General features: G+C 38.2%; 1 protein-coding gene across 1 annotated transcript in view; it reads right to left on the bottom strand.

The window, feature by feature from the left end:
* Positions 1-27537, bottom strand: part of LOC144050785 (protein kinase C-binding protein NELL1-like) — a 162999-nt gene that overhangs the window by 121830 nt on the left and 13632 nt on the right. Inside the window, exons 3-4 of the mRNA XM_077564368.1 lie at positions 17982-18132; positions 8882-9052 (exon numbers count right to left, since the gene is read on the bottom strand). Of these exons, the coding sequence (XP_077420494.1) occupies positions 8882-9052; positions 17982-18132 (322 nt within the window). The remainder of the gene's footprint in view (positions 1-8881; positions 9053-17981; positions 18133-27537) is intronic.

The following is a 27537-nucleotide window of genomic DNA, read 5'->3' as shown; positions in this document are numbered from 1 at the left end:
GTGACTGACGCCGTTAATGAAGCTATAAGGACGTTAATCCTTGTTATATGTATTTGTGCTCCAAGTAATTGAATTTGTGTCATATTTAACACGTTTATGTCAGTCTATGATTTAAAAAAAAAAAAAAAAAAAAACTTTTCAAACAAACTTCAGGTTGTGTGTAAAACAACGACATCCAGGACAATTCCGTGTACAAGTTGCATTGCTCATCTGAGGACTGCTTGTGAAAATACGAATTTATATGTCTTGATGTTGGCAGGCTGATTAATTGGTCTGACATTACAAATTTTACTTTCTAAAATCAGGCCGGATTTAAAACCCTTTGTGGGCCTGATCTGGCCCGCGGGTCATATGTTTGACACCCCTCTATTGGGTTAACATCTGGTGATTGAGGTGACCTTCCACTGGATGCATTTTTCTGTCAATTGCCACTCAAAATGGTTTTGTAGACTTTAGAATTTGATGATGTTGCATCATCCACAAAGACCAGTGCGCCGATTCTAAAAACAGCCATCCGAGTTCAAGTTCCGATACTTTTTTTTTTTGCTCAATTAATAAAGTGTGCGGCTTCAAACAAAAGATGCTCTGCCCTGACCTGAGTTATTTAACACATTTTGATGTTAATACCATAAAATAAAAGCTGGAATTCATCTTTTTTTTTTTTTCTCTCAGGAGAGCTCAGTATTGTTCATTTGATTTGACATCATCATTGCTCTCCTTTTTTTTAAAAACAAACAAACAAATCAATTAAAAAAATTTAATAAATGTTTTTTTTAAATATATATACATATATATATACATATACACATATATATATATATATATATATTATTATTATTTTTTTGTATGTGGGTGAGTATGTGTATGTGCGTGTGTGTGCGTGCGTGCGTGCGTGCGTGCGTGTGTGTATTCATCAGTTCACCTAAAGCCCATTAAAAAAAATCCCATACTAATAATATAATATAATAATAAATTGCCAAATGCAGAAACATCAATGTAAGTTATCACGATGTAGTGGCTCTCGCTAACAGACAGAATTCATCTTTTGATCCGACGCCCAAGTGTCCTCAGTATACAACAAAAACAAAGGAATTGATCGACCTTGCCGTTCTAATGCTTTTGGAGGGTACGGAGCTAAGATTTTAGCTTTCAACGTTAGGTACCAGATTTATTTGAAATCTTGATCATTTATTAGGTAGTTGCATTCTTCTAAATGCAGGGTGATTATAGTCATACCAAGTTGCACCATAGACCTCAAGTAAAATTACAAAAAAAAAAAAGAACAGCGGAACGGTAAAATACAATAATTAGAGATTAACCAAATGCATCCATTGACATTTTAAAATGCTTTTCATTTTGGTCACCGGGCAGGGTGTTCAACTACTCTGCGATTTTTGCCTCAACTGCTAGTAAAGATGCAGCCATAGATTAAAATGCTATAATTGCACGTGTCGTTTTGGAGCTGTAACAATACAAACCATTCAAACAAAAATAATTTACATGCAGGCACAGTTGACAGTGTGAAGAGGCCAAACAAGTTACATTATATCCAGAGATGTGCTAAAGTGAAGAACTTTTAAACATGTTGTTCTCCGTCATTTTCAACTTCTTGACACACTAATCCCCCGCGTTGTCATTTTTCGTTTCTTGTTAAAATAACCCAATTCAAAAAGGAAGAAAAACAATTCTCGACCATGAAAAAAGGTTTCATTTCATTGCGATTTTATCATTAGCCTAATGCTCCACAGCAATATAACATCCCACAGTAGTTGATCACGTGACTTCACATTCGGAAATGTTTTGCCAGGCTGATATGCGGGGTAGCAACGGAGGGAAAAAAAAAAATATCTTTGAGCTCACCGGCAAAGTAAATGAGGAACGCGGAATGTCATTTTATGGCTGCTGGACACAAAGGTAATACAACATGCATCATTATAAGACTTTCAAGGTGGATCACTTTCTGTTTCTCTCCTTCATTAGGCACTGACGCAATGAAGCTAACGTCCATAAAATGCCTGCAATTCAAGGTTTTCATTTTCGTGAGTCAAACTATCAGAAGTCAAAAATGATCTTATTCATCCGACCACAAAGGCAAAGAATGTATTAGAAAATGTCAACCTCAATGATAAATAAATGAACACCACATTAATGCATAAACTGTGCCGAACCTACATTTGAGAGTGAAAACTACATCGGCAACGGTGTTCTGTATATCTTGGTAGATTTGTAAAAAAAATAAAAATAAAAATAAAAAAATATATAAATATTCTTTTAGTTTGTTTCAAAACTGGGAACGAGCAAATTTAATAATCAAATACCACTAAGCATGATATTATTAAGAGTAATGGCCTGGCTATGATTCATACATTGAATTTATTTAATAGAACTTTACAGGTGAAATTCCCCCAAGAAGATATAAAAATTTGGCAGCGTTAAACTGAGGGCGAGCGCCTGCCTTTGATCATGTAGCATCTTAAACCTGCCGCTGGCAATACGCACAAGGAGGTCAGCAGGATTTTTTTTTTCTCCCCCCTCTGCAGACCATTAACATTTATACAGTAGGACCACCACTAAGCCTGCCGTGGCTTCATTGACCCGGCCCGTAGCAGCTGGGTCTTCAAGATGAAGTGCCTTCAGGGGGAACTTTCTGAACACGCGGCGCATTAGCCATGCTGGTAACTGCCACAAATATGAGAAGCTGAAAATGACTTCAAATTACTGTTGTGCAGCGGGTGGAAGCAGACGTGTTGTTTTTCCATCGACGCATGGTTGTGCCTTAGGCTAGTTTAGTGGGATGAGATTATGAGTTGATATGACTAGGGGAAACTATATGAGCCATGTCCATTTCAAGATTCATCTGAACTTTTGGGGGAAAATATCAATGATGAAAACCGATCCTAATCTTTATGATAGCTTATAAAATGCTGAATATTAAATATAAAGGGCTCTATGTTCAATGATGTAATAATGTCACTGTAGTGTAAAAACTGGCGATTCCAGCATTGTTTAGCGCGTCCGCGAAGTTAGTAGACGCCTCTGCGCCATGCTGAGCATACTGATTTTGATGCTCCCCTAAAAAAAAAATTGGACTCAACTTTTGCTGGAACCATGTCTAAGTATTGGCTCAGGTAGTAAGTAGTGAATTTGATCACGATTCTGAGCTCCCTGGAAATGTGTCTTGGATGTCATTATATTTCCTTCATAAATACGACAACAGGATTAAATCGGTGTGGAAGTAAATGAACACATTATAATCATCTTAAAAATAACTTTTAACCCCCCCCACACACACACACACACACACACACACACACACACACAAAACCACACTCGCGTGAAACCAGCCTCGGAGGAAATTTAAAAAAAGAGTGACAAGACAAAAAAAAAAGAAAAAATATTTATTTTCTAACAGAAATATTGTCTGCTGATTTTTGCCTCAGAGTTGCCGCAATTATCGGAACGACTACACGGGGACACTTTGAAATGGGATGTACTGAAAAATGACAGAAATTGCATTAAAATGTCGCTCAAAGTGCGCAATACATATCGGGAGATGATGCAAAGCAATTTGGAGTGCACTTGACCTTTTCGAGAGTGACCTTTTGATGAAAATGTCCCATTGCTAGCGACACGCGTCCACACAATGAAGACACATCTTATCTGTCACTACTTTTACTGATAGAGCATCTAGCAAGCGTAAGTGCGCCCCAGAGGCAAAGCTGTGAGCAAGACTGTTAAGATTTTTTATTATTATTATTTTTTTTTTATAAACCGATGAATGAAACGTTCTCACTGGTGGAGTTTTAGGCATTTTCGACTTGGTGACAGGGGAAGTGTTTTTGTATGATCCGCTCTCGCGAAATGAAAAGAGAAGCAAAAAGTGATTGAGTAGGACTTCGGCTTTTGTTCCGAGCCGCATGTTGCACCCCAAGGAAGGAGCCTTCGAGGAGAAACCCGGCTCCGCATTGACTCGGCTGTTATCACATTTTTAGCAGAGCATTGTCTAAACGGTGTGCCAAATAAAAGGCTTGCAAAGAACTGGCATCAGGAACTGAGCAGTAATGAGTCCAACAGCTGAGGCCCTTTGGGAAACGCTAGCCGGTGCGCGCACAAAGTGACCTCCTGCAAGTAGAGGACGAACACAAGGTTGCAAGTGTCATTGCTATGATTAGCTATTCCAAAACAAAAACTCGACTGAGTGACAAGGATGTATGTGAATATATTTGGCGTGTGCCGCTAATTCACTTTCCGGAATATGGAGACACATTTGCATAATGCGATGGAGTACTGTAAAACGCGTGACCTTGTCCATGCTCCGGAATAACACTTTTGGAAGGAACGTCGTGCAAATGTGTTTGTGTGATGAAAAAGGCCTACAGCAAAGCACCATGATCCAATAAAAGCATTGTTTATCAGTTCATTCGGATACGGCTGCTCTTCCTGAGCAAGATGGATGTATTCATTTTCATGCATATTGCGAGAGGACTTTCCATGCCCATAAATAAAAGATCTCGTGAAAAGCCAACGTTTTCAGGTAAAAACGGTGCACCGCGTTGCGTATTGAAAACACTTTTGAAATGCTACTCATTTTTGCAAATAGGCTACTAGAGGAGCTAGCCACAGAATTTGGAGGTTCAGAATCAGTACGGCATAACTGACTGTAACAGGAATGATCTTGTACTGTAAAATAAACCAATGCGCACATTTAAAGTTACTGAATGCAAAAAATGCAATTTTGAGTCGTTACTGCCACCTGTGGCCAAAACATGAAACTGCACATTCTTCTGCTTCAAATACAGTACACAATGCGTACATGATGTCACATAGGGCGGGAAATTCAAACCTGAATCCAGTCTGAAAACTATTGGCCAGTGGCTTGCAGGAGAACCCATTGTGAACAGAGGTGTTAATATACTAATTAGAATTTTAGAAAGTTATAAATGGTCAAATAAAAAGGCTATTGTAAAGGTGCTTTGGGGCAAATTGTTACAAAGAGCACATTTAGAGTGATTTAAAAAAGCGAAAGTTGAACTGAATGTGCATCTCAAATTGCCGTGGCTAACCCTACTTCAGTACTGATAACCTGTAGTGAATAATTATGTGTGTTGTGAACAAATGTTGGGGCACGCTAAAATGATCTGACATGACACGACAGGCTTATATTTTAACACATGCTACAATGGAAACCACCAATTTGAAGACAATCATTCCATGACGCTGACTAACATTTAACACTTTGACTGCCAAAAACGTTAAATAACGTTTAGTAAAATCCTATGGAGGAGTGCCAAAGACGTTAAAAGACGTTTTTTTTTTTCAAAACAGAGGTGAAACTAACCATTTTCTATTGTTGATTACTGAAAAATGGAAGAAAGTAGAAACAAACAGTTCATTTAATGAAGACTAGTCAAAACTGTCTAAAATAATTAAGTTCATAAGTAAATTCTGCTAAATTTATTTTGATCTATGTAAACATGCTACTGTAAGTTTACTGAAGACTAAATTTTCTTTTGTTTACTAAAAACATGGGTGACATTGATTGAGGATGCTAAATTGTCAACGTTCAGTTCATCGAAGATTAAACTGTTTGTGATCTTTACCAAAACACATGCGCTCACTAAAGATCATATTGTCTTAGATGGTTACAAAAACATATAGATTACATTCATTAAAGTCCAAAACTCAAATGTTGGGTCTCATGAAGATTTTAACTCTTTGACTGCCAAAAACGTTAAATAACGTTTAGTAAAATCCTATGGAGGAGTGCCAAAGACGTTAAAAGATGTTTTTTTTTCAAAACAGAGGTGAAAGTAACCATTTTCTATTGTTGATTACTGAAAAATGGAAGAAGGTAGAAACAAACTTTTTTTTTCTGATGAAAGATGAGCGTCCAATCTTTCATTTGGTAGTATGTGTGTTTCCATAGTCCAAACACATAATTTTCTGTGGACCTTGGAAGATCAGTCAAAATGCTTAAATCGGCTGGCACCCACGGCATCCCTTTTCTGAAAACGCTTGGCAGTCAAAGAGTTAAATAATTATCCATTAAACATGATTAAAATGTAGTAAACTGTAATTTTCCTAACACATTTTAATCAAGATATTCAACCGATGTTCATGTTGAAATTAAGTACATTTAAATGACTTTTTTTTTTTAGTTTATTAACCTGGCAAGATTTTTTTTCAAAGTGACATTTGACTGTCAAACGAGTACAATCAGTTGTTCACCAGACTAATGTTATACTCTTTTTTTTCTGATGCAGTGCTGTATGGCATAGACATGTTTGCAATGAGATTAACCGAGCTGATCTGATATGCATTAATTTGCACACAGCAAAACAAAAGCAATTAGAGAGAATCTACACTGTCAGACAGGGCAGTAACGGGTCTGGAAAAAAAAATTGAAGAGCGAAGTCTTTGTTGAAAAAATAAACAGATCTAAAACCCATGTTAATATTTAAAACCTTTGTGCCCGATGACTAACAATGTTGAGGTCTGCCATCTATGAAGTTCGAGTAAGCCGGCAGGGACAGCAAGTCAGTCAGGACATCGTAAGTGGAAACCCTTGTACGTGATGGAATGGAGGCACCAGAGACTTGTTTTGTTGATAAAGTGACACGGTAGAATCTGCTGTTGATGGCCAAGCAACATAGGGAAGCGCACTGATTAGCGGAGGACCCAAAAATTCCAGCGCACACAAAAAAAAAATCAATGCGAGGTACGATAAAATTGAATAATTATTCATAACCATTTTTGCCAACTTCCTGGACTGTACTCTGAATTACATTTGGATTCTACAGGCCACACATACTGTAGAGGGCACTGCCTTACTCACTACCCCCCCCCCCGGAAAGTTTTCCTCAGGGTCACATTAGACTAAAATGCTGAGATGATAATTTGGTTTGTTCCGATAGCTCTTTTAAAAAGTGATTTGCCAGCAAGCGGTGTCACCAGCTGCTGCTGGGTCCTGGCGAAATGCAGATTAGTAACCACGGGTCGGAGCAGAGAATGTGGCCAACCTTTCTGTCTTACACTGATACTGAGGGGGGGGGCTTGGTAACCATGGAATGTTTTTAGTCTTGACTCACAGTACCGTGCCAAAAGTTAAACTTGTGTTATTTTAACAATTCGTAACAAGCAGTGTACTAGTTTGTGTTTGTCAGTTCTTTGGTTAGCGAGCTTCTTCCTGGTTCATGACAAATACAGGAGACCACAACTATGAACAGAAGACGCGCCAACAAAACGGCAGCCATGTTGGCAGGGGCAACGTTAACGTCAAAGGAACTGCATGTATATTGAAAATGAATCATCACTTGCTCTTTTCTCTCTTCTCGCAACTGATTTTCATCTTTTTTTTTTGTCTCCATCAAAGCATGAGTACAGAACATTTGTAAATAAATAAATGAATAAAATAATAAACACATTACCTACAAGCAAGTGTTTCCAAAGTGCTGTACATTGAGATCCGCACACTATCATTATAACTATAAAAAAAATAATTTGAAAAACAGTCAATAAAATACTAAAATACATTAACTCATTTACTGCCATTTGCGGCTATAGACGTCAAAAATTCATTTGAACTATTTCTATTAGGTAAACATTTTTTTCCACTTTTGTTAACAAGAGTGAGAAAACCTAGAATTTTTTTATTGTACATAGATATAAAATTTGTGATTAATCGTGAGTTAACTAGTGAAGTCATGCGATTAATTACAATTAACATTTTAATCGCCTACCTTTTTATAATCTTTTCTTTTTTTAAAAAAAATCACGTCGGGTGAATAACATTTTTCATTGTTAATTAATCACATGACTTCAATAATTAACTCACGATCAATCCCAAATTTTATATCTGTTCTAAATGTACAATATATTTTTTTTAGGTTTTCATTAAGAAAAGTGGAAAAAGTGGAAAACTAATAGAAATAGTTCAAATGAATTTTTGACGTCTATAGCCGTCAATGGCAGTGAATGAGTTAAGTAAAATAAAAAAAAATACATAAAAAATATAATAATAATTTAAAAAAAAAAATTAAAACACAATAGCTGTTTTAAAAAGTGATAACATGCAAACTTGTCCAGGAGCCGCTGGAATTCGAACCAAAATCCTCAGAACTGTGAGGCAGATGTGCCAACCACTTTTGCCACCTGTGCCGAACAGCAACTGCATATGAACAGAAAAGTCCGAATACGACTTTAACCAGTCATGTTTTGATCGGTTCTTCTTAATAGCCCCCCCTTCATGCTGGTTTTTTATCTTCTGAAGAGCGACGGCAGACATTGCGGCTATAATTAATCGACAAAGCTCTAGCCTGATGGGAGTAATAGGCGTCTGGGAAAGAAAAAATCAATACTGCAACACAGCCCCCTGTGATTCACACAACTTTTCATCCTGGATGGGTGACAGATGTATAAGCACTCGCTCGTTTGCAGTGAGTGCATTGGTCGCAGGACAAGTGACGCCTTGCTGACTTTGGGGGGGGGGGGGGGGGACTGAGAGGGATCATCACCTCAGAAGAGCATGTTTATAGATCAGCTGTGAGTCTGACGGAGAGCTCTTGCAGAAAAAAAAGGGCCTTGACCGCCCAATCGATGAGCGATTATATCATTGTTAACTTCCACTTTATTACGGGATGTGTGTTCTGGGTGCACCACCTCACAGCGGCATCGAGACTAAACCATTCCCGTTAAGAGTGACGTGTGCGATTGCTTGTTAATATGTTCTTGGGTATTTCCACGGCCAACACAGTAAACAAGCTGCCATATCAGAGAGAGCAGCAGTCAAATAGTGAGCTGAAAATACCCGCAACTCATGGAAATGATTTCACACTGCCGCAGTTATCGAGGCGTTAAGGGTGTGCGCGGTTTGGCTGGTTACCTGTTACAGTCGACGTGCAGCAGTAGGTGGGAGGAGCTTATCGTGAGGGCGATTTTGTGCCACTGGCCATCAGCAAGACGGTAGGGGAAGGACTCGGTGCGGGGCTTGCCCTTGAAGCGGTAGTGGTAACGGATCTCCTCTCGAACGCCGCTGCTCTCCAACTCAAAGTAGCTAAAGGGGAGGAGAGAAGGTCAAAAGTCAAACAGGATTGGCCGATGACCCTTTTGGAGGACCAAGATTTATGACACGGGACAACGCATTTCTCTCCAGAAATAACCAGATGTAGCAAAGCAGCCCCAGAACATCCAGGGAGGTTGATTTCAGTCATGTGTACCTTAAACCCTTGAATAATTTGGGCAACTGCAATCACAGGAACAAAAATCTGCCTGTTTTTATAGCATTAAAATTTAAGATGCTCCTCCATACTTTAATAGCTTTCTATGGTCCACGTTTAGTGCGGTCCACACATACTAATGATACCAAAATGTACAGTGACTACCTTTAAATAGGCTGATTGAAGTTGGAAGACATTTGTACACGTACATTTAACATGTACATCTTTAGGTGGAGGCCATTTTGTAGTTTTCTTTCTTTAGTAGTGTTTTTTTTTTTTTTTTAACACTAAGGTACATTACTACACCTGGACAAAAAATGGACACAATGTGTTGAATAGATTGTAAATGTGTTTTTGTTTTCATCCTTTTTGCTCTCACCTTGAAGGGCAGAATTTCAATTTATTAGCACTTCTAAATGTGCAATAATGAAAATGTACTATTCTCTTTGTATGCTACATGCAATCGCAGTATGGATTGGATAATACTGTATGCTTAAGTAAAGTAAAGCTCCAGTGCGTCAAGATGTAAGCTCTTTTGTAGGTACAAAATATTAAAAGAAAAAAAATCAGTGCAGTTCTTTACCTGAGGAAAACTACAACCACAATATTTTGAATTAAGCTAAATTGTTGCATTGAGTCAAACTGTAACATTAGCCTCGCACAAAAATAAAATCAGCAAGTAAAAGTAATATTCCTCTCACCGTCTAAGCTGCTGTTCCTATTTTTTTTCCCCTCTAACTCGAGGCATTTGACCTGTATCTTGCATTGTGTTGTGAATTAGAAGGCAGGCAGCCGCAGCGGCAAAATCAGGGCTGCAGTCAACTAGTCATGGCATTTAAGCTTCCCTGTGGCAACAGATGACCTGAACAGTGGTACCTTTGGCACAACATGGACATGTCAAACTACAGAACCACTGTTGATACCATACAAAACATTTCCCAAAAGCGAGCAGCCTCATTGCCAATTGGAATGTACTGAGGCACACAAGAACCCGCACACAATGGTGTTGGAATCAAGCCCATTCAATACCAACAGCTCAAGAGTATCATGCATATTAATGGAGCGGGAGAGTGCGCCCTTCCCACAGAATATCAATGTGGGCTATGCCGTAGTAGACTTGTGCATTTTTCTGTTTGGAATATTGAATGAAACTGAGAAGACGTCAATATGCAGACAGAACTAATATGTGATCAACCTTATTGACTGAGAACAATTTAAAAGTTGTGGTTTACTTTCAAGCTTTGTTTGTGTTTAAGTAAATACTGTATAGATGTATTTTTATGACCGGAGATCAATCAATTCATCGGGATGAAGAAAAAATAATAATGTGAGGAGGCCAAGCCAATCATATCTAATTAAAAAGCTCGACCTGTGTGACAAAGCTAATGATAGCCCATCGCCCACCCACCAAGGCCAGGCTTATAATTATACCACATTAACACTGCATTTATGGATCAAAACAAAATTAATTAAGAATCGCAAAGACATGTGTTATATATAACAGTAGTGTTAATTGTATCCGGCATTTTTAAATTTAGTCCAGTTTCAATCACACCTGTTAGTTTATAACGGTAGTCAACCTCATCACGTTTTTATTTATTCCATTTTTAGTCGACTATGAATCGAGCATTTCAGTCATTATTTAAGTCCAAGAAAACATAATTTTATTTGTCTAGTTTTAGTCAATAAAAAGTGTCAACGTTTTAGTCAGGCAATCATTTTACCCCTGTATATATTTTTTTTTGTCAGCAGATTATGTTGAACAATTCGGATCTAAACCTATTTCAAATCTAACTTTCTCTTATCTTTTTGATGAAAAACAACTTGACACAATATTACAGTACTGCATAACAACAAGTGACAACTATGGCTCCATGCTATGAGCTAGCAAGTTAGCCAGCATTAGCCAACATTAGCCAACATTAGCCAGCATTAGCCAGCGGTCGGATTAACATTATTGTTGGTTATAGCCGTTGGATTAATGTTACATTATAACTATAATTTACTTATTTTTAACCTTTCACTGTGAATTGATTTCCTGTCTGCCTCATGCGTTTGTACATGTTGCACTTTGCTAGCTGCAGATTTGAAAGGGAGTTTGTCACATGACAGTGTCACAGTGACAGATTAGCAGAGACAAGAATTTACAAAATCATATAATTTTCTCTTTTTTTTTTTTTTTTAATAAACTAAAATGTCCATAGGTTTTAGTCCAGTTTTTATTAGGTGAAATATATTGTTGTCTCGTCTTCATGAGTCAACGGAAATGCATACCGATTTCGTCCCATTTATTGTTTATTAATGACCATTTTAATCTAGTCTTGTTTTAGCCCGGTGAAAAATGTGCATTAACAAAATGATTTTTGTTTCGTTTTTCGTTGACGAAATGAACACTATATAACAGGAAGTTGCATTCCCCCAGCATGGCGCAGTGATCGTGTTCCTACAGCACCAACGTGTGTGTTTGAGCATCCCAGATAAAGGGGATGTAAATAAAGTCACGGCGGGCCAGCTCCGGCGCCGTTGCGCAAGCACCATGTCATCACTCTGAAATGAAATGAATACATCACGGTGTGGCTGCGCCGGGCGGGCGCTGACCTGACAGCTCGTCTCCATCAATGATACTTGTCAGCTAGGGAAGATTCATTTGCATTGAGTGAAGAGTAAAGCGATAATAAAAGCTCTCCAGCACCAGCGTCGCAGTTGATGGAAGCCTTGTCAAAATTTGGAGAGGCTTCATTGGATTCACTGAGCGTGCAGACACACCTTTATCTTGATCCGACTCATGAAATAATCACCTAAGCCATTAACTCCACTTCTCGGCCAGCATTTGTTTTATAGAACATTTAGTAGGAGCTGTTGTAATAGGGAATATTTAATGAGGGGGAATAATCTACTGGCAAGCTGTAGTAAACATGGGCTGACAGACAATGAAAAATGAAAATCCCTTTAAGTGGCTCTGCACTCCACTAAATACAAACGAAGAGAGTCTATCCAAATTTTAAATGGTAGTTTTTTTTTATTTATTTTTTATGGATAACGTATACAACCTGCATTTTACTTAAATTATAACTGGCAATGGGAACTAATGGCGCACGGAAATAAGCATCCACAGACCACAGAAACAATTTTATGTAGGCCCATTTCGTATTCTGTGATAGAAAAGAAATGCAAATTTGATGTTACTTCCTGAAGAAAATTAAAGCGTACAAAATAAATTGAGCAAATCTCAAATCCATATGTTTACCTTAGAGAACACCACATTTTATCATTTAATTTGGCATTATGGGGGAAAATGCTAAGTTTTTAGCATTTAGCAAAATGCTAAGTTTTTAGCATTTAGCTTACAATGTTCAAACGTACTTGCAAATACATTCGAACGTTATTTGCCAATCAAAAATGTTTACTCCACTCTGGCAGTTCCATGCTTCCGCAGTTTGGATTTTTTTTCCCTGCAGATATCATTTTTTAGTCAAGAATTATGAATAGCAGCATTGAAAAGCCACACAACAGTCTCAGCTTCCACCACATGGTTCTGTCCTCTGCCTTTGTCTTCTTAATCAATAATCACATATGTGATTAACCCGTGGGCAGTATTTTATTTTGAAATAGCTTGGTCAGAACCAACAAAAAGCCAAAAAATGGTCACAATAACGCCTAGGGGTTAAGCAAAAACGAGATTTTTTTCGTAGAGCTTTTTGGTAATAAATGAGTGTGACAGCGTTGGGGGGGAAAAGCTTTTGCACTAACAAGTCGTCTTCATCAAAATGGATGCGCTTCATTTCTCATGGAAAAGTTTGGCCCCCTTGTGATTGCTGGGAGGGCCGGGCTGTATATCATCTCTGCCCTTTCCCTTCAACCCCGGTGTCACACATCTGCTTTATGAGAGCAGATGACAACCAATTATCCATTCAGAAGAGAGACGCAAAGCCGAAAATGCGATGGGGAGAATGTGCCGATGCTTTGAGTCTTTGATAACTGCACAATATCAGGAGACACGAAACTTTAGAAGAAGCTTGATGGCAAATTTCTGGATCAAGATATCTTGATCGCATCCTGCAGTGAAGACTGATAGGTGCACCTGTCCACACGGCGGTATATTGATTAGCTTGGCGTGATGAAGACACTGATTGATTTCCCATTTTCAGTTTGATGTGATGTGTTGCAAAGTAGAGCGCAAGACCGAGGCCCATTTACCGAAGGCTTAAAAGCAGAAAAATAAAGTTCATCATATGCAATCAAGATTTACACAATTACGACGTCTATAAAGGCTATTTACACGTTAGCTGCTAAAATGCAGCAAGGAATCCAAATGCATTCAAGTCATCACATCTCTCCATCCACGCCCGCTACTCAAAGTGACGTCGGCTATCTTTGAAAGATCCTCCCTTGTCCCTACATTTTTTATGAAAGGAAAAAGACAAAGTACTCTTAACTGACAAGTGATTTTCCCAGCGGAGGCGGGCCGAAGGAGATTCGGACCTACTCCTGCGAGCAGCCGCTTCAATTACTGTACATTGAATGAATTAACAAAAAAAGTACATTAACTGAGCTTTTCAGACACCGTGATTGTGTTCGCTGAATCGGCACCGCATACACTTTGCTCCACTCTTACCTGTCACTCAAATATTACGTTCTCACAGCATGAATAATAATAAATAACAAAGTGATAAGAATAATGTATGCCGCTGTGTTTACTAAAAGGTTAACATTTCCTGTTATGTGAACCCACATACCGACACAATTGGGCAACCCCGACGCCGGGAGACTGTTTTCCCACGAGCTGGCCACCAACCAAGTAAAATAATCCGTTTTGTAAGTGTCTCAGTTGTGATGAACCATGCGAAGGAGAAGGGCCAACTGTAAGTAACAATTATAATTAACTCGCAATTGCCACTGACAGCAACTGATGAAATAAGAGCGCTCAATATTTACATAGTGGGAGAGATCTGACTCTGAATTGGAATGGTTTTTAGCCCCAGTCAAAAAATCTGGACAACTGAGAGTGTGATGAAAAATAACTTTACACAAATGTTCAGTACTAAATCGTACTCAGCATGTTTTCAGTACTTCAAATATATTTAAAGTGGAACCTTAAACATTAGTTGACAATAATATGTTATATGTGACCTCACTAGTCAAAACATGACATTCTGATTAATATTACATTTTTGGAATATGAGTTATGGAGCAAAATCCAGCCGTTTTTGATCCATCTCAGGGGGCGACCATTTTGCCACTCGCTGTCGACTGAAAATGACATCACAGTTGCTTAGGTCTCAGATAACAACCAATCACAGCTCAGATTCAGAAAACAGGTGATGTGTGATTGGTCATTATCTGAGACCTGAACAACTGTGATGTCATCTTCAGTTGACAGCAAGTAGCAAAATGGCCGCCCCCTGAGATGGATCAAAAATGGATTTTGCTCCATAACTCATATTCCAAAAATGTAATATTAATCAGAATGTGAGCATTTTCCATTCATCAGTTCTTCGGCGTAAGGGGCTCATGTCACATGAATTTTCTTGATTTGTTTTTAATATATATATATATATATATATATATATATATATATATAAACAAATCAAGAAGAAAAAAAAATATAATAATATATATATATATATATATATATATATATATATATATATATATACATCGAGAAGAAAAGAAAAATATATATATATATATTAAAAACAAATCAAGAAAATTAAAGGGACATGAGCCCCTTACGGCGAAGAACTGATGAATGGAAAATGCTCACACACCTTAGAGCTGCTCTCTTTGCATCTTCTGTCATAGAGTACTCACATAAATAGAACAGTGGAGAAACAGAGCTTTGAGTTTGTTTATCAAAGAGCTATCGCCACTAAGTGACAATAAGTGTTACTGGGCTACTGAGGAGAAGTGCTGGCTGGACAGAAACGGTTTGATTGTAGTATTCAGCTGCAAAAAAAGAAAGAAAAAAAAAGAAAAGCAGCACAAAGAAGAGAAAAAAGCACCTTGTGATTTTGCAGCAGGGACTAAGAAATGCTTGCATTCAAAAGCTGTTTTCGCTTTGAGGATGAGCAAAGTGAAGGATGAGTGAAAATTGCTATTTCCTTGTACTTGAGCTGGCTGAGGAGGTGGGAGGGAAACAGAGGACGCTCGGACTGCACGGTGAGAAATATGACAAACAAGACGAAAGAGGGAATTACGCTTCAGCCAATATGATAGAGCGAGCTGTCTATTAGAGAGTAGAATAGGAAGTCTGTGTTGTAATGGTAAAGAATAGGCATGGATTAAGGCCCTAATAGTGTCTTCAGAGAGGATTGGCAGGTTCACAGAGGAACACAAGACAGCACAGAGTCATTGGCGCTTCTTTCCATCTCCTTGACTGCAATTACTATCCACTTGCAGTGTTGAAGTCTGACTCACAACAGCGTTTTGTTCTCAAAACAGCCGCAGCCTGCTGCCGCCTATCTTGGTGATATTTTCCATTTTTCTTTAACTATATGCAGAAAGTGACGGTTTTGAATGTCGGTAGGCTGCGCCGCAACACAATATCCAACATTCTGTCATTGTCATTCACAAAGAGATGGAGGATTCTAGGTAAAGTATCTGCCATCTGTGTTTCCTGACCACGCAAGTCACTGGTTACGTGATTAGCGAGTTCCAGTAATCTACCACAAATTAGCTCATATGCAGATGAAGTGATAATCATAAAATGTCTTATTGTCTGCAAGCATTTGTGCTTTTCCAGTTTTCTGGTCGAATTTAATAAGAGTCTAAGACATAATGAGTACAAAAAAGAACACACTTTTAACCTGTTCTGTAACTGATTGAAATTGCAATTGTGGAATGTGGATTATTTTTTGTTGTTTGTTGTTTTTATTTGGCTTCGTTTCATTTCATGTCTTTTGTTTTTCACCTGTGCTCGTCAACCCCGGTCCCTTGTGTCGTCCAATCAGCTCCCTCAGCCACCATTGTCATGCTTCTCATTTATCTCATATTTATTTTCCTGGTTTCTTTCATTGTCTTGTTACATTACCTGTTGTGCTTTATTGCTTTGTATCTTGGACTTGTGTTAACTCATTCACAGCCATTGCCAAAAATTAGTTATTTAATTCAAAATTTTAACTATTTCTATTAGTTTAACATTTTTTCCCACTTTTGTTAACAGGAGTATGAAAACCTAGATTAAAAAAAAAAAAGTTGTATTAGAATAGATATAAAATCTGTGATTAATCGTGTGTTAACTAGTAAAGTCATGCGATTAATTACGATTAAAAATTGTAATCGCCTGATGCCCCTAATTTTTAATAATCTTTTCCTTGTAAAAAAAAAAAATATATAAAAAAATTAAAACATATATTTAAAAAAAGAAAAAAGAAAAATTGGGGTCATCAGGCAATTAAAATTTGCAATCGTAATTAATCGCATGACTTCTTCACTAATTAGCTCATGATTAATCACAAATTTTATGTAAATTTGTATTTAAATGTTCTAAATGTACAACAACAAAAAATCTAGGTTTTCATACTCTTGTTAACAAAAAAGGAAAAATATGTTAAACTAATAAGAAATAGTTCAAATTAATTTTTGACGTCTATAGCTGTCAATTGCAGTGAATGAGTTAATTTAGTATTTCTGATTCCGTGTATCTTGTAGCCTTTTCTTCTTTTTATTGTTTTGGAAAATTAATTGCCTTTTGTTTTTGAACACATCCTGCACTGCTTCCCTGCTGCATTTTGGTCCACACTGCTCAAAGCTGCCACCAGCATGTGGCTTTAAAAAGACAGGACAGTCCTGTCTGGTCAGCACTGTTTAACTGCACTCATGTCTTAATTATATTATGTCAGAGAAGAAAAGACTGAGACATTGAATGTAGATGGAAAGATAGTCCAATTGTTGTGATCACCTTTATCAGTACTCATCGCAAATAATTAAACAACAGTGATTATTTTCTCCCTGAGTGTGTCTTTTTACTTGAATTACAGTGCACACTATGTGAGTTGCAGTTTTTTTTTTTTAACAGAGAGAAAATCAATTTAGAGTGCCCTTTAAAACAAGTTGTACAGTTTATCAGAGAGCTGCGGTGAACTCATTGCTGCCACTTGCACCTACTTGTCCTACAGCCAACAAACATGAAACGACCAGTCAAAGACGTACATACAACAAGTGACAGGTCGTTTCAGGCGTCATTTAGACAGACTTGAGGCCATTAGCATTTGAAAGAGGCTTTGTTGATTTTGTAAGAATGAATCGCAACAAATCCATAAGTCAATGTTCAGCCACTCATAATTAAGAGCGCAACCGTTCACTTTGGTTCGGTCGCATCGCTCGTTGTGCGGCAGGTCTTGGAGGAGATCAGCGTTGCGAGGCTGATCTGCGCACATGTACTTGCACAAGTTGATTGCCGCTCGAGAGCAAGCCTGTTTCCTAGACTGCATGCCCGCTTATGCAACATCCTGTGATAAGCATTATCAGCACGCTTCTCATTTTGACTCATCTGTCAGACACAATACATGGAAGCTTATCTTTCTGCATGAGCGGTGATGTATTATTACATCTACAGAATTCTCACCCATCTACTACTCATATACAATGACACCAGAATAAGTGATCTTTAACACCAGTCTTAAGTACACCTCTACAGCGACCACCTGCAAACAACTAGAGCATGAGAACTCATCTTATTACAAAAGGAAGAAGTCTAATCCGCTGCAGTGAAGTTGTGCCAGAAAGGAGCTGAAGACAAAATAAAGAGGATTACGGATGGATTACCTGTGTTCTGACTCATGGATGGAGAATATGACACCCGACGTTGAGGACTTCTGTTGGATGGAGGCCAGGAAGGTAAATTCACTTTTTCTCCTGAATAGCTGCATGACTTTCTCTGTGATGTGTGCCGGGGCTTGAACCGCTCTCCCAACATCTAAAGAAGGAAAAACGTAGACAAATCAGGAGTTTGTATACACAGGCACGCAGCCGTCTTGGTGAACATGACAGGAACATACATTCATCTCGCACGGTGAAACAAAGGAATACAACCAGAATCTGGCAATGTGTTTAAAAATTACAGACATACTGTATTTATTTATTTTTATTTTATTTTATTATTGATTTTTTTAATTGATTTTTTAAATTGCTTTTTTATTGATTTTTTAAATGATTTATTATTTTTATTGTATGTATTTTTTACTTTATTTATGTATTTATTTATTTTTGCATTTATTTTTGTATTTTTTTGTATTTATTTTTGTATTTATTTTTGTATTTATTTTTGTATTTATCTTTGTATTTATTTTTTGTATTTATTTTTTATTGATTTTTTAAATGATTTATTATTTTTATTGTATGTATTTTTTACTTTATTTATGTATTTATTTATTTTTGCATTTATTTTTGCATTTATTTTTGTATTTTTTTGTATTTATTTTTGTATTTATTTTTGTATTTATCTTTGTATTTATTTTTTGTATTTATTTTTGTATTTATCATTAAACTCAAAAGGCGACCACCAGGCTACATCTGGCTCTGACTCGCAACAAAGCTTGCTTAGGACTAGAAATCCAGAAATACAGCTCGGCATGCTGGGAACTGCAGCTTCGCCTCCTGCTGTAGTAATGGGGGAAGTTGATGGCACCGGAGATCCCAGGATGCCTCGCGGCATTTGTACATATAGTAGCTAATTATCAGTTTTAATGTTGGTTGTGTTTTCCTTCCTAGTGTCATAAAAGTTGTGTGTTCTACTTGCTTGTTGTGCATTATTTTTGTCGTACTCTTAGTTTTCTGTTTCGTGATTCCCCCCTAACGTTTTACAATGTGACAAACTTAGAAAGAGTAAGCTGACAAAGACAAAGCCATTGAGAAATTCTACGGTGATTTTGCATATACAAAATTAAATTAACAATGCAATTTTTAGCATTAGAAAATGAACATGCTGTGATGCAATTAGCATCTGTTGATTTTGTTTTCATTTGTACTCTCAAAGACAATCTCAGCATCGTCAACAATTCCAAATCATACAACATGGCTGAGATGACCGTAACCTATTAACAAATTATTTTTCACACTAAACTAGACTTCTCTGCATTCACTCTTATGTCCACATGAACTGGATTGCAGCATTGTATCGCAGATAGTATTACTCACTATATAACTCGGTTACTCTCCCAAGTTCATCTTTTATTTTGTAACTAATTCCGTGCCCTCTTGTAGATTATGTCTTAGTTCAAAACAGTGTAATTGGCAAGCCAGCATGTGAAACAGACGAATATGTTACATGTTGAATATGTTGTGGCCACACCGTTTCAAACAGATAAAACACTGAGCGCTGTTTTTTATTGAAGACGACATAAACATCTGTCTGTGCATTCACATCTAAACATAAAGCAAAGATCACTCTAAGGGCAAAAAGGATGACAGGGATGAAAGTTGAGGCATTTGAAAGCTAAATACAAACATGACCAAGTCTTTAATTCGACTTAGCCATTAAATTAGTGCCACTGTGAATCACTTAAGGGACAAAACTAAAAGGAAATCCTACTTGTAATAAGACCTTGACATCCCTCTAATAATCTTGATCATGAGATCCGAGCGCAACTTTAAGCAGCACACCCACACAGTCTCAACTGTAGAAGGATGCAAGTCTCATGGTCAAAAAAAATAAAATAAAAAATTCACAGCCTCTCATGGAAAAAGTGACGGCATAAGGATTCACCAAGCAGACATGATGAGAGTTGCAAGCGGGGGGGGGGGGGGGCGTTTACGTTTCAACTTATCAGTGTAATCATAAGTCCTACAGTTGGCCTCTTTAACTGCTCCGAGAGACTTTGCTCAAAGCCAATGAAGTAGTTAGCTTCTGTCCGACCAAAAAATGAAGAGCCCAATGCAAAGTGTCACAGCCGAATAAAACCATTACCGTCCTGGATGATTGTATTTGCTGAGGGCACAAAGTAAACTATGGGAAGTTTTGACCGGGTCATGTTTCCACAGAACATCTGCCAAGAAAATGCCTCGGGGCTTATATTGCATCCCGCAGACTTCCGTGTGCCTGTTTACAGTGCTTACATCTATATTGCATGCAATGCTCACTGGCGGTATATAGGAATAAGATAAACAACCAAGTGAGACACACAGCAAACCCTTCATTTAAAGTAAATAATTAAACTTTGTTAAATCCCATATTTAGTACAGATGTAGTACACAAATTCAACATTTAAGATATTGTATTTATTTAAAAGGGAAGTCAACCTTAAATATTTCTTGACAATAATACGTTATATGTGAGCTCACTAGTTTAAACATGAAATTCTGATTAATATTACATTTGTGGAAAAATAGTTAGTTAAGCAGCAAAATCCAGCCGTTTTTATCCATCTCAGGGGGCGGCCATTTTGCCACGTGCTGTCGACTGAAGATGACATCACAGTTACTCGACCAATCACAGCTCACCTGTTTCCTGGAGCTGAGCTGTGATTGGTTGTTGCCTGACACCTGAGCAACTGTGATGTCATTGGCAAAATGGCCGCCTTCTGATATTGATAAAAAACTTCTGGATTTTGCTGCTTAACTCGTATTCCACTAACCTAGTATTAACTAGAATACCATATTTAGACTAGTGGGGCTCCATAGAACATATTATTGTCAGGATTTTTTTTTTTTTTGGGGGGGGTGACCAGTGGTTCAGTTGGGAGTTTTACATAGCTCACTTTCAAGTTTCTTGATTATTTTCTACCGTAAACCTGACAACACCCAGAAATGCCAGGATGATTCCACCTCAAAGAATTAATTTCATGTGTATTTATATTCACTCATTTCTCCAACTAGTAAACAATTAAAAATACATTTTATTCACATTTTTTTGTTAAAGGTATACTTGACTTATTTAGCCACTCTCAACAGTAAGAAGATAATATTTTGTCTATAACGAATGTGATAACTTCATTATTTTTCAGGAACAATTAGTACTCATTTTGCCACTTGCTGTAAACTGAAGATGACATTGCACATGCCGTCCGGAAAGTGGAACCAGGTAAAACCACCAATCATGGCTCAGTTTGCTGACCAAACCCAGAAAACAGGTGAGCCGTGATTGGTCGGCTTCAGTGGACAGCAAGTGGGAAAATGTCTTTTTAAAGCTACTAATTGTACATGAAAAATAATGACGTTATCAAATTAATTCTGGACTAAATATTAATTTTTTACTGCTGAAAATAACAAAATGAGTCAAGTATCCCCTAAAGCATGCAACAGTGGCACAAATGATTCAAAAGAACTGGCGGAAGGAGTTTGTTCAAAATCGATTACTGAAATCATCCAGTTGTTCTATCAGTTCCTTACTGGACAAGTACAAAGAAGAAATAAGACAATCATCGAATATTATGTTGTCAGTGACAAAATCAAGTGGGAATTTTCAATCATTCTCCTCATTTCTAACTACCTCTAAATATTCAGGCAGCTCCCAAAGTAAAGATCTCCTTTGTGGATTCTAAAATATCGTAAAGCAGTCAGAAAGCGAGAAAAGGTTGAGCTTCCGAGCGCGTCTCCTGTGAAGCCAACCTCCAGTTTCAATCCGGGAAACTCACATCCTCTCTTAAGAGCAGGCTTAGAAATATACTTTATGATCATTTAAAGTTTGGGGCTTCCTCGGGCTTGCCTTGAAATCTGATGGATCCCTGGATAACGGATGCGGGTCGAGTTTGCTAAGTAACTCTTCCACATGATAGACTGAGCTTTTCTCGCCCTCCCTCGTGATGCAATAGTTACCCCAACAACCCCAAGCTGCCTTTCTTTTCGGCATTTTGCCTCCAGTACTTCAAATATATTTAAAAGGGAAGTCAACCATAAACTTTTCTTGACAATGATACGTTATATGTGACCTCACTAGTGTAAACATGAAATTCTGATTAATATTACATTTGTGGAAAAATTGTTAGTTATGCAGCAAAATCCAGCCGTTTTTAATCCATCTCGGCGGGCGGCCATTTTGTCACGTGCCGTCGAGTGAAGATGACATCACAGTTACTCGACCAATCACAGCTCACCTGTTTCCTGGAGCTGAGCTGTGATTGCTTGTTACCTGACACCTGAGCAACTGTGATGTCATTTTTTTTTTGCCTTCTAGAGCTGCTCGACACCAAATGATATCGCAGTGCAGTGAAACTTTGACTTTTCAGTTACGCAACTGAGGACTTTTCCACGGCGCAGCCCAGACGAAACCCGAGAAGAGACCTTATGCGCCGTCGCTCCTGCCCACAAAAAAAAAAGTCTGTGCAGCGCACCGAAGCAAGCAGGAAGTCGGGCTTGACTTTTAAGCAGACTGACTGGAGACTCCCGACTATACCAACTAAATCATCCCCCGTCAAAGACACATGAGCACACAAATCATATTCTTGGCAGACAAAATCTCTCTTTTTGTTAAGGTCATAACGCCACATCAGTTCATATATACAGTAGATTTGATGCCTTCAGTGAGAATCTACAGAGTAACCAGTCATGAGAATAAAGCAAATGCATTGAATAAGAAAGTGTGTCCAAACTTTCGGCCTGTACTGTATGTGATATGTTTTTATCAAAATGTTTGTACACACTTATTGAGTTTGGACTTCGTCGCCAAACCGCTAAATTACACTTGCCATGAACACATGGACAACTACTAGCTTAACGCGTAACTCCAACAAAACTCAATGCAGCTCTGCTTACCTTTTGGGTTTGAGACAGTGGTAGTAGTAGTAAAATGAAAGTGGTAGATTTTTGACCAGCATTTTAAAAGAAACGATGTAATATCATGCAAATTAGCCCCCGCTGTTACATCACAATGGTTCAAAAATCTGATACATTTTTAGAATTGGCATCTCTCAAAATAAGTACTTGGTCATTTTCAAAATGTCCGTTTCAAAATTGAAACTGAAGCATGGCTTCACAGGAGATGAGCTTGGAAGCTCAATTTTTTTTTGCTTTTTCTTCTTCAAGCTTCTTATTTTTCGCATCAGATTTGGTGCTTTATTTGCGGCAAATGGAATACAGAATTCATTATACCGCTGTAGAATATATTCAGTGCATGTGCCTTTTTGTGTACGTCATAATAGGTAAGGTTTTTACACTAGGCGAAAATATTTATTGGCACGAATTGCACGCGGCTCCTCCCAAGTTTGCTATTAAAAAAAAAAAAAAAAGTGTCTGGTCCTTTGGCTTCTGAAAGCAATTTTCTCTTTGAGGGTTTTTGTGATCTCTCAATCTCATCTTGACCTTCGCAGTTAACCTCAACTTCCATTTCTTAATTATACTGTACTCTGGGAAAACTGCAAACTGAAAAAGCCCCCTGTGGGCATCGACAAATTATTACGCAGCTGCTTGAAGGAACCCGTTGTGTTAAATGTTTGATATGCTGGAGCAAAATGCAGCAAAGAAGCCAGGGTGGACACTCCAAAAGTAGATTTGATTTTTTAAATGAACTAAGCACTAATTTCGGTATGTATAGCTTTGAATTGAACACACATATGTTGTGGTGTATTGATACAAACCGTTCAACTAAGTTCTGCTTTTCAGGCCTATTTTTAGATGCCAGATTTGTTGGCGAGCTCATGCCAAATGACGACTTTTTTTTTCTTCTTCTGATCATTTAGAGCACTCTTTCTTGGCATCTGTGCTGTGCCAGAGTTGAACGGTCGATATGCCAAAGTATTTCTGCTTGAAATGTCATTCGGTGTTTACTCTCTTACTTGGGAACGCCAGCACACAAAGCTCGCCAGCATGTCAGCCGTGCATCTAGTCCACACCACAGCAGACTGTCCCTGAGGAGCTAGCCTGTTTTCAGGAGCTCGTCGGGGCTCTGCAGCAAAGAGTTAAAAGTTTGGGCTGAACAACAGGGCTGGAGCGGGAACTAGAGATGCAAACTACTGAGTGTGGCTTACAAAAATTATATATAAAAAAAAAAAGAGGGTAGCATATGGCAGTAGCATTGAAAAACTTTGTGAACGAAGCTGCACTGTAAATGTGGTTTTAAATTCCAGTAAGGTACAAAGTCACACCAACAAAAAAATGGCAAGCGCAATTCGCATGTCACCGACGACAGCAGCGGAGATGTTTTGATGCGGCCCCAAACAACAACTGAATAATGTAGTTTACTTCTGCGCGTCATACGGCAGGATGGCAAGAAATGTTCAACAAGGCTTTTAGAATGGCAAAGAAAGTTAACATTGTTCATGCAAAAACAAAAGAGACAGAGAGCAGCACTTGAAGGAGTGCATATAAAGAAGCCTCCAACCACTGTCAGGCTCTCAGCAGGCCTCCCCTAAGTTGCCTCGGCTCACATTTGAAGAATCTCTCGGCTGATGAAAAATTCATAAATCTGAATTGATAAAACATTGATGATTCCGTTGAAGATCCTTCCCCTTTGCAAGTAAATAACCTGTATGTAAACACCAAAAACCCATCCGCGTTGTATCTCGTAGGTAATTGGTGTCATGTTGCGTGTCACGGATCTAATGAGGTAAGCTCTCGAGACTGTTGTCAACTCTTTATCAACAATCTTAAGACTAAGCACTGTTGGATTACTGTAAAAAAAAAAAAAGAAAAAAAAAAAGGAGGAAGCTCAGAAAAATTAAGGCCATCCGTCTGTGAGAGTCACTGGCTGTCACTTAAAGAACACTCATGCAGAGTCTTGATGCAAAACCCAACCGAGGGAATAGAAGAAAGTGGATTCATCTTCTTCTCTACGGAGGTGCAAATGTTTGTATACTCATACTTCCTCCTACGCTCCTACTTCCCTTTGAACATGTAAACTGCAACACATAATGTTGCTTTTTATCTTATTGTTGTTACATATGTAGCCTACTGCCTGTGCAACTAACTGTGTGTGTACCTCTCTTAGCTAACCCTCGTGATTGTCTTCCCATTTAAGGAATTATCCAGAGGTGGCCAAATTACAGTAAGTCGCCGCTATTTTAGGACCGTCAGTAAAAAAAATAAAATAAATCTATGGTAGGGTAAAAGCACACTATTTTATTCATTTAGAGTAGTTTGGACTAGTGCCACAACGGATCAAGAAACTCACTCATTACTAGCGCATAGCGGCTAGCAGCTAGCCGCTAGCTGCTGGACACAAACGGCAAAGACTTGTGCTGTATTGTACATTGACAGCGTAATCGACTAGAGGTTTTTTTTAGCGTCTTAAATTAGCGATTGAATATGATTTCGGGATGGCGTTATGTCGATGTTGATAGCAAGTATGTAATGGCAATAAAAGCTGCAATAATGCAGGCTGAAATGTTGAAAAGACAAGTCAAGCTAGCTGTTATGCCACCACACTGGCTAACTTCAAAATAAAAGCTTACTAAGGCTTTTGCATTGGCGTTAATGTATTATTTGGTAGGCTTTTATTTTGAAATTTACCTTTGCTTTGGCGGTGTGTTAGATTGTATTTTTGCAACTTTTTTTTTTTTTTTTGTACCAACCAATCCACATTAGTCGTCAGTGAAGTCTGACAGTCAAGGACGGAGTGCCGGACCTTTCGTTGGTACTGGTGGACTGCCCACAACTGAATTCAAATTATATAAAAAAATAAAATTTAAAAAAAAGAGTGATAAACTGCTTGGCCAGTCCCTTTTTTTCTTGGTGTACTCAAGGCTTGGCCTATGTACGGGCGGCCATGTTGGCCAAGTGATTAGGTACGCCAAGGACTCTCTCCCCCTCGCCCACCCGGGTAGTACAACTACAAGTACTACTAATACTACTACTACTTATTACTACTACTACTACTACATACTACTACTACTACACGTACTTGCTACTACTATACTACTACTACTATTGCTACAAGTACTACATGCGTCTTTCCACCTTGCAAGAGTCAGCAGTCCCATTCAAAATTTCTGCGGGAATTTTTGTAGTTATTATTATTATTTTTCACATCACTCCATTGGCATAGCCTACCTATTTCTGGCCCTTTTTATATTAGATGTTATTCCATCTCAATATAAAAAATAACTAGTACATTTAAATGTAGTATATTGAAGTATATAAATTCAAGCAACAAGGGTGCTCAAATTCCTTGTGTTGGCACGAAACCTCTTCTCACATTGTACAGATTTGCCTGTTTTCGTGTGTCTGGTTTGTTGTGTTAACAGCAACCATCTACAGGAGACAAGAGATCCTGCCCATAATGCGTTCCATCCCCCACAGCTCGACGCCATACTCCCCCCTCTGCTATGAGCAGGTTTTTAACACCACAGCTGGCTCATTGTGCCTCCAACCAACCAAACTATTTACATCAGTATGAATATACACACATGCACACACTCACTGTAAACTACAAATCCTCTGAGTGAGAATTACAATAGTCACTTTTTATCGATGCTGCTTTAGAGAGGTGGGGGTTTTCTTTTAATGGTCATTCTCAAGGAGGGAATATATTATGTATTTGAACTGAAGTGAACGCATACTAAAATCTGTTCTTAACACTTCCTCACCCCATTTTTTTTTTAATATAGCTGACGTTGCGGTTGCAGTTGCACTACCTCTGAATTTTATCACCGAGATAAATAATTTAAAGCTCAAAAAGACCCTATTATCAATTGCTCACTCTGATTGGTCAGAACAAACCAGCATGTTCACCAAGCATCCTCAGAATTGCTTAACATTCATCTCAATTAGCCCTGATCTGCATACTTGAAAAAATACAATGCCGGGAGAAAGCTGGGAAAGCAGCTCTCATCCCCTGAGAGCTGCAAACTACCACGTCATTAAATGTGGAATCAAACAACCAATCTTCAAATGAGCTAATCATCATGCAATCATGTTGATGGGCAGGCTGCTTCATCATGTGCTCACAACTGCCGCATTGTTGATCACTCCAAGAGCTTTGCAACATTTTCCAGTCCAGAACGTTATAAAGCGGATGGGGATAAATGGTGGCAAAAACAGGTGGTGCAGCATGTGCAGCGCATGCAGAGCAGCGCTGGGAGATGCGATAAGGACAGGCCATACAGGGAGAAGACACGCCGAGAGATAATACCTGCAAAGGTCACTCAGAGGAGTGTGGTTTTTTTTGTGTTTTTATCAGCGATCACCTCATAAGTTGTAGTCTGGCCAAAGACATAATACCATGGCATGCCCTACACAAGTGAGCATGTCACATTCGTATATCACTTAAAATGTTGGTGCTCAACTTCTAAGTTCGCTAATTCAAAGCACTCGGTGTGGAAAAAAAAAACATGAAAATATCACAAGAAGTTTGACATTTGTCTTGCGAGCGGGAACATATACATATTGGTAATGAAGGCGACAGGACAAAAATGATTTTTATTTTAATACTAATAAATAGGGGTGTCGGGCG

The sequence above is a fragment of the Vanacampus margaritifer genome, chromosome 4 (assembly GCF_051991255.1).
Source record: "Vanacampus margaritifer isolate UIUO_Vmar chromosome 4, RoL_Vmar_1.0, whole genome shotgun sequence".
Classification (NCBI taxonomy): domain Eukaryota; kingdom Metazoa; phylum Chordata; class Actinopteri; order Syngnathiformes; family Syngnathidae; genus Vanacampus; species Vanacampus margaritifer.
The sequence above is the reverse complement of the archived record's forward strand: the minus strand, read 5'-3'. Positions and strand labels throughout refer to the sequence as shown.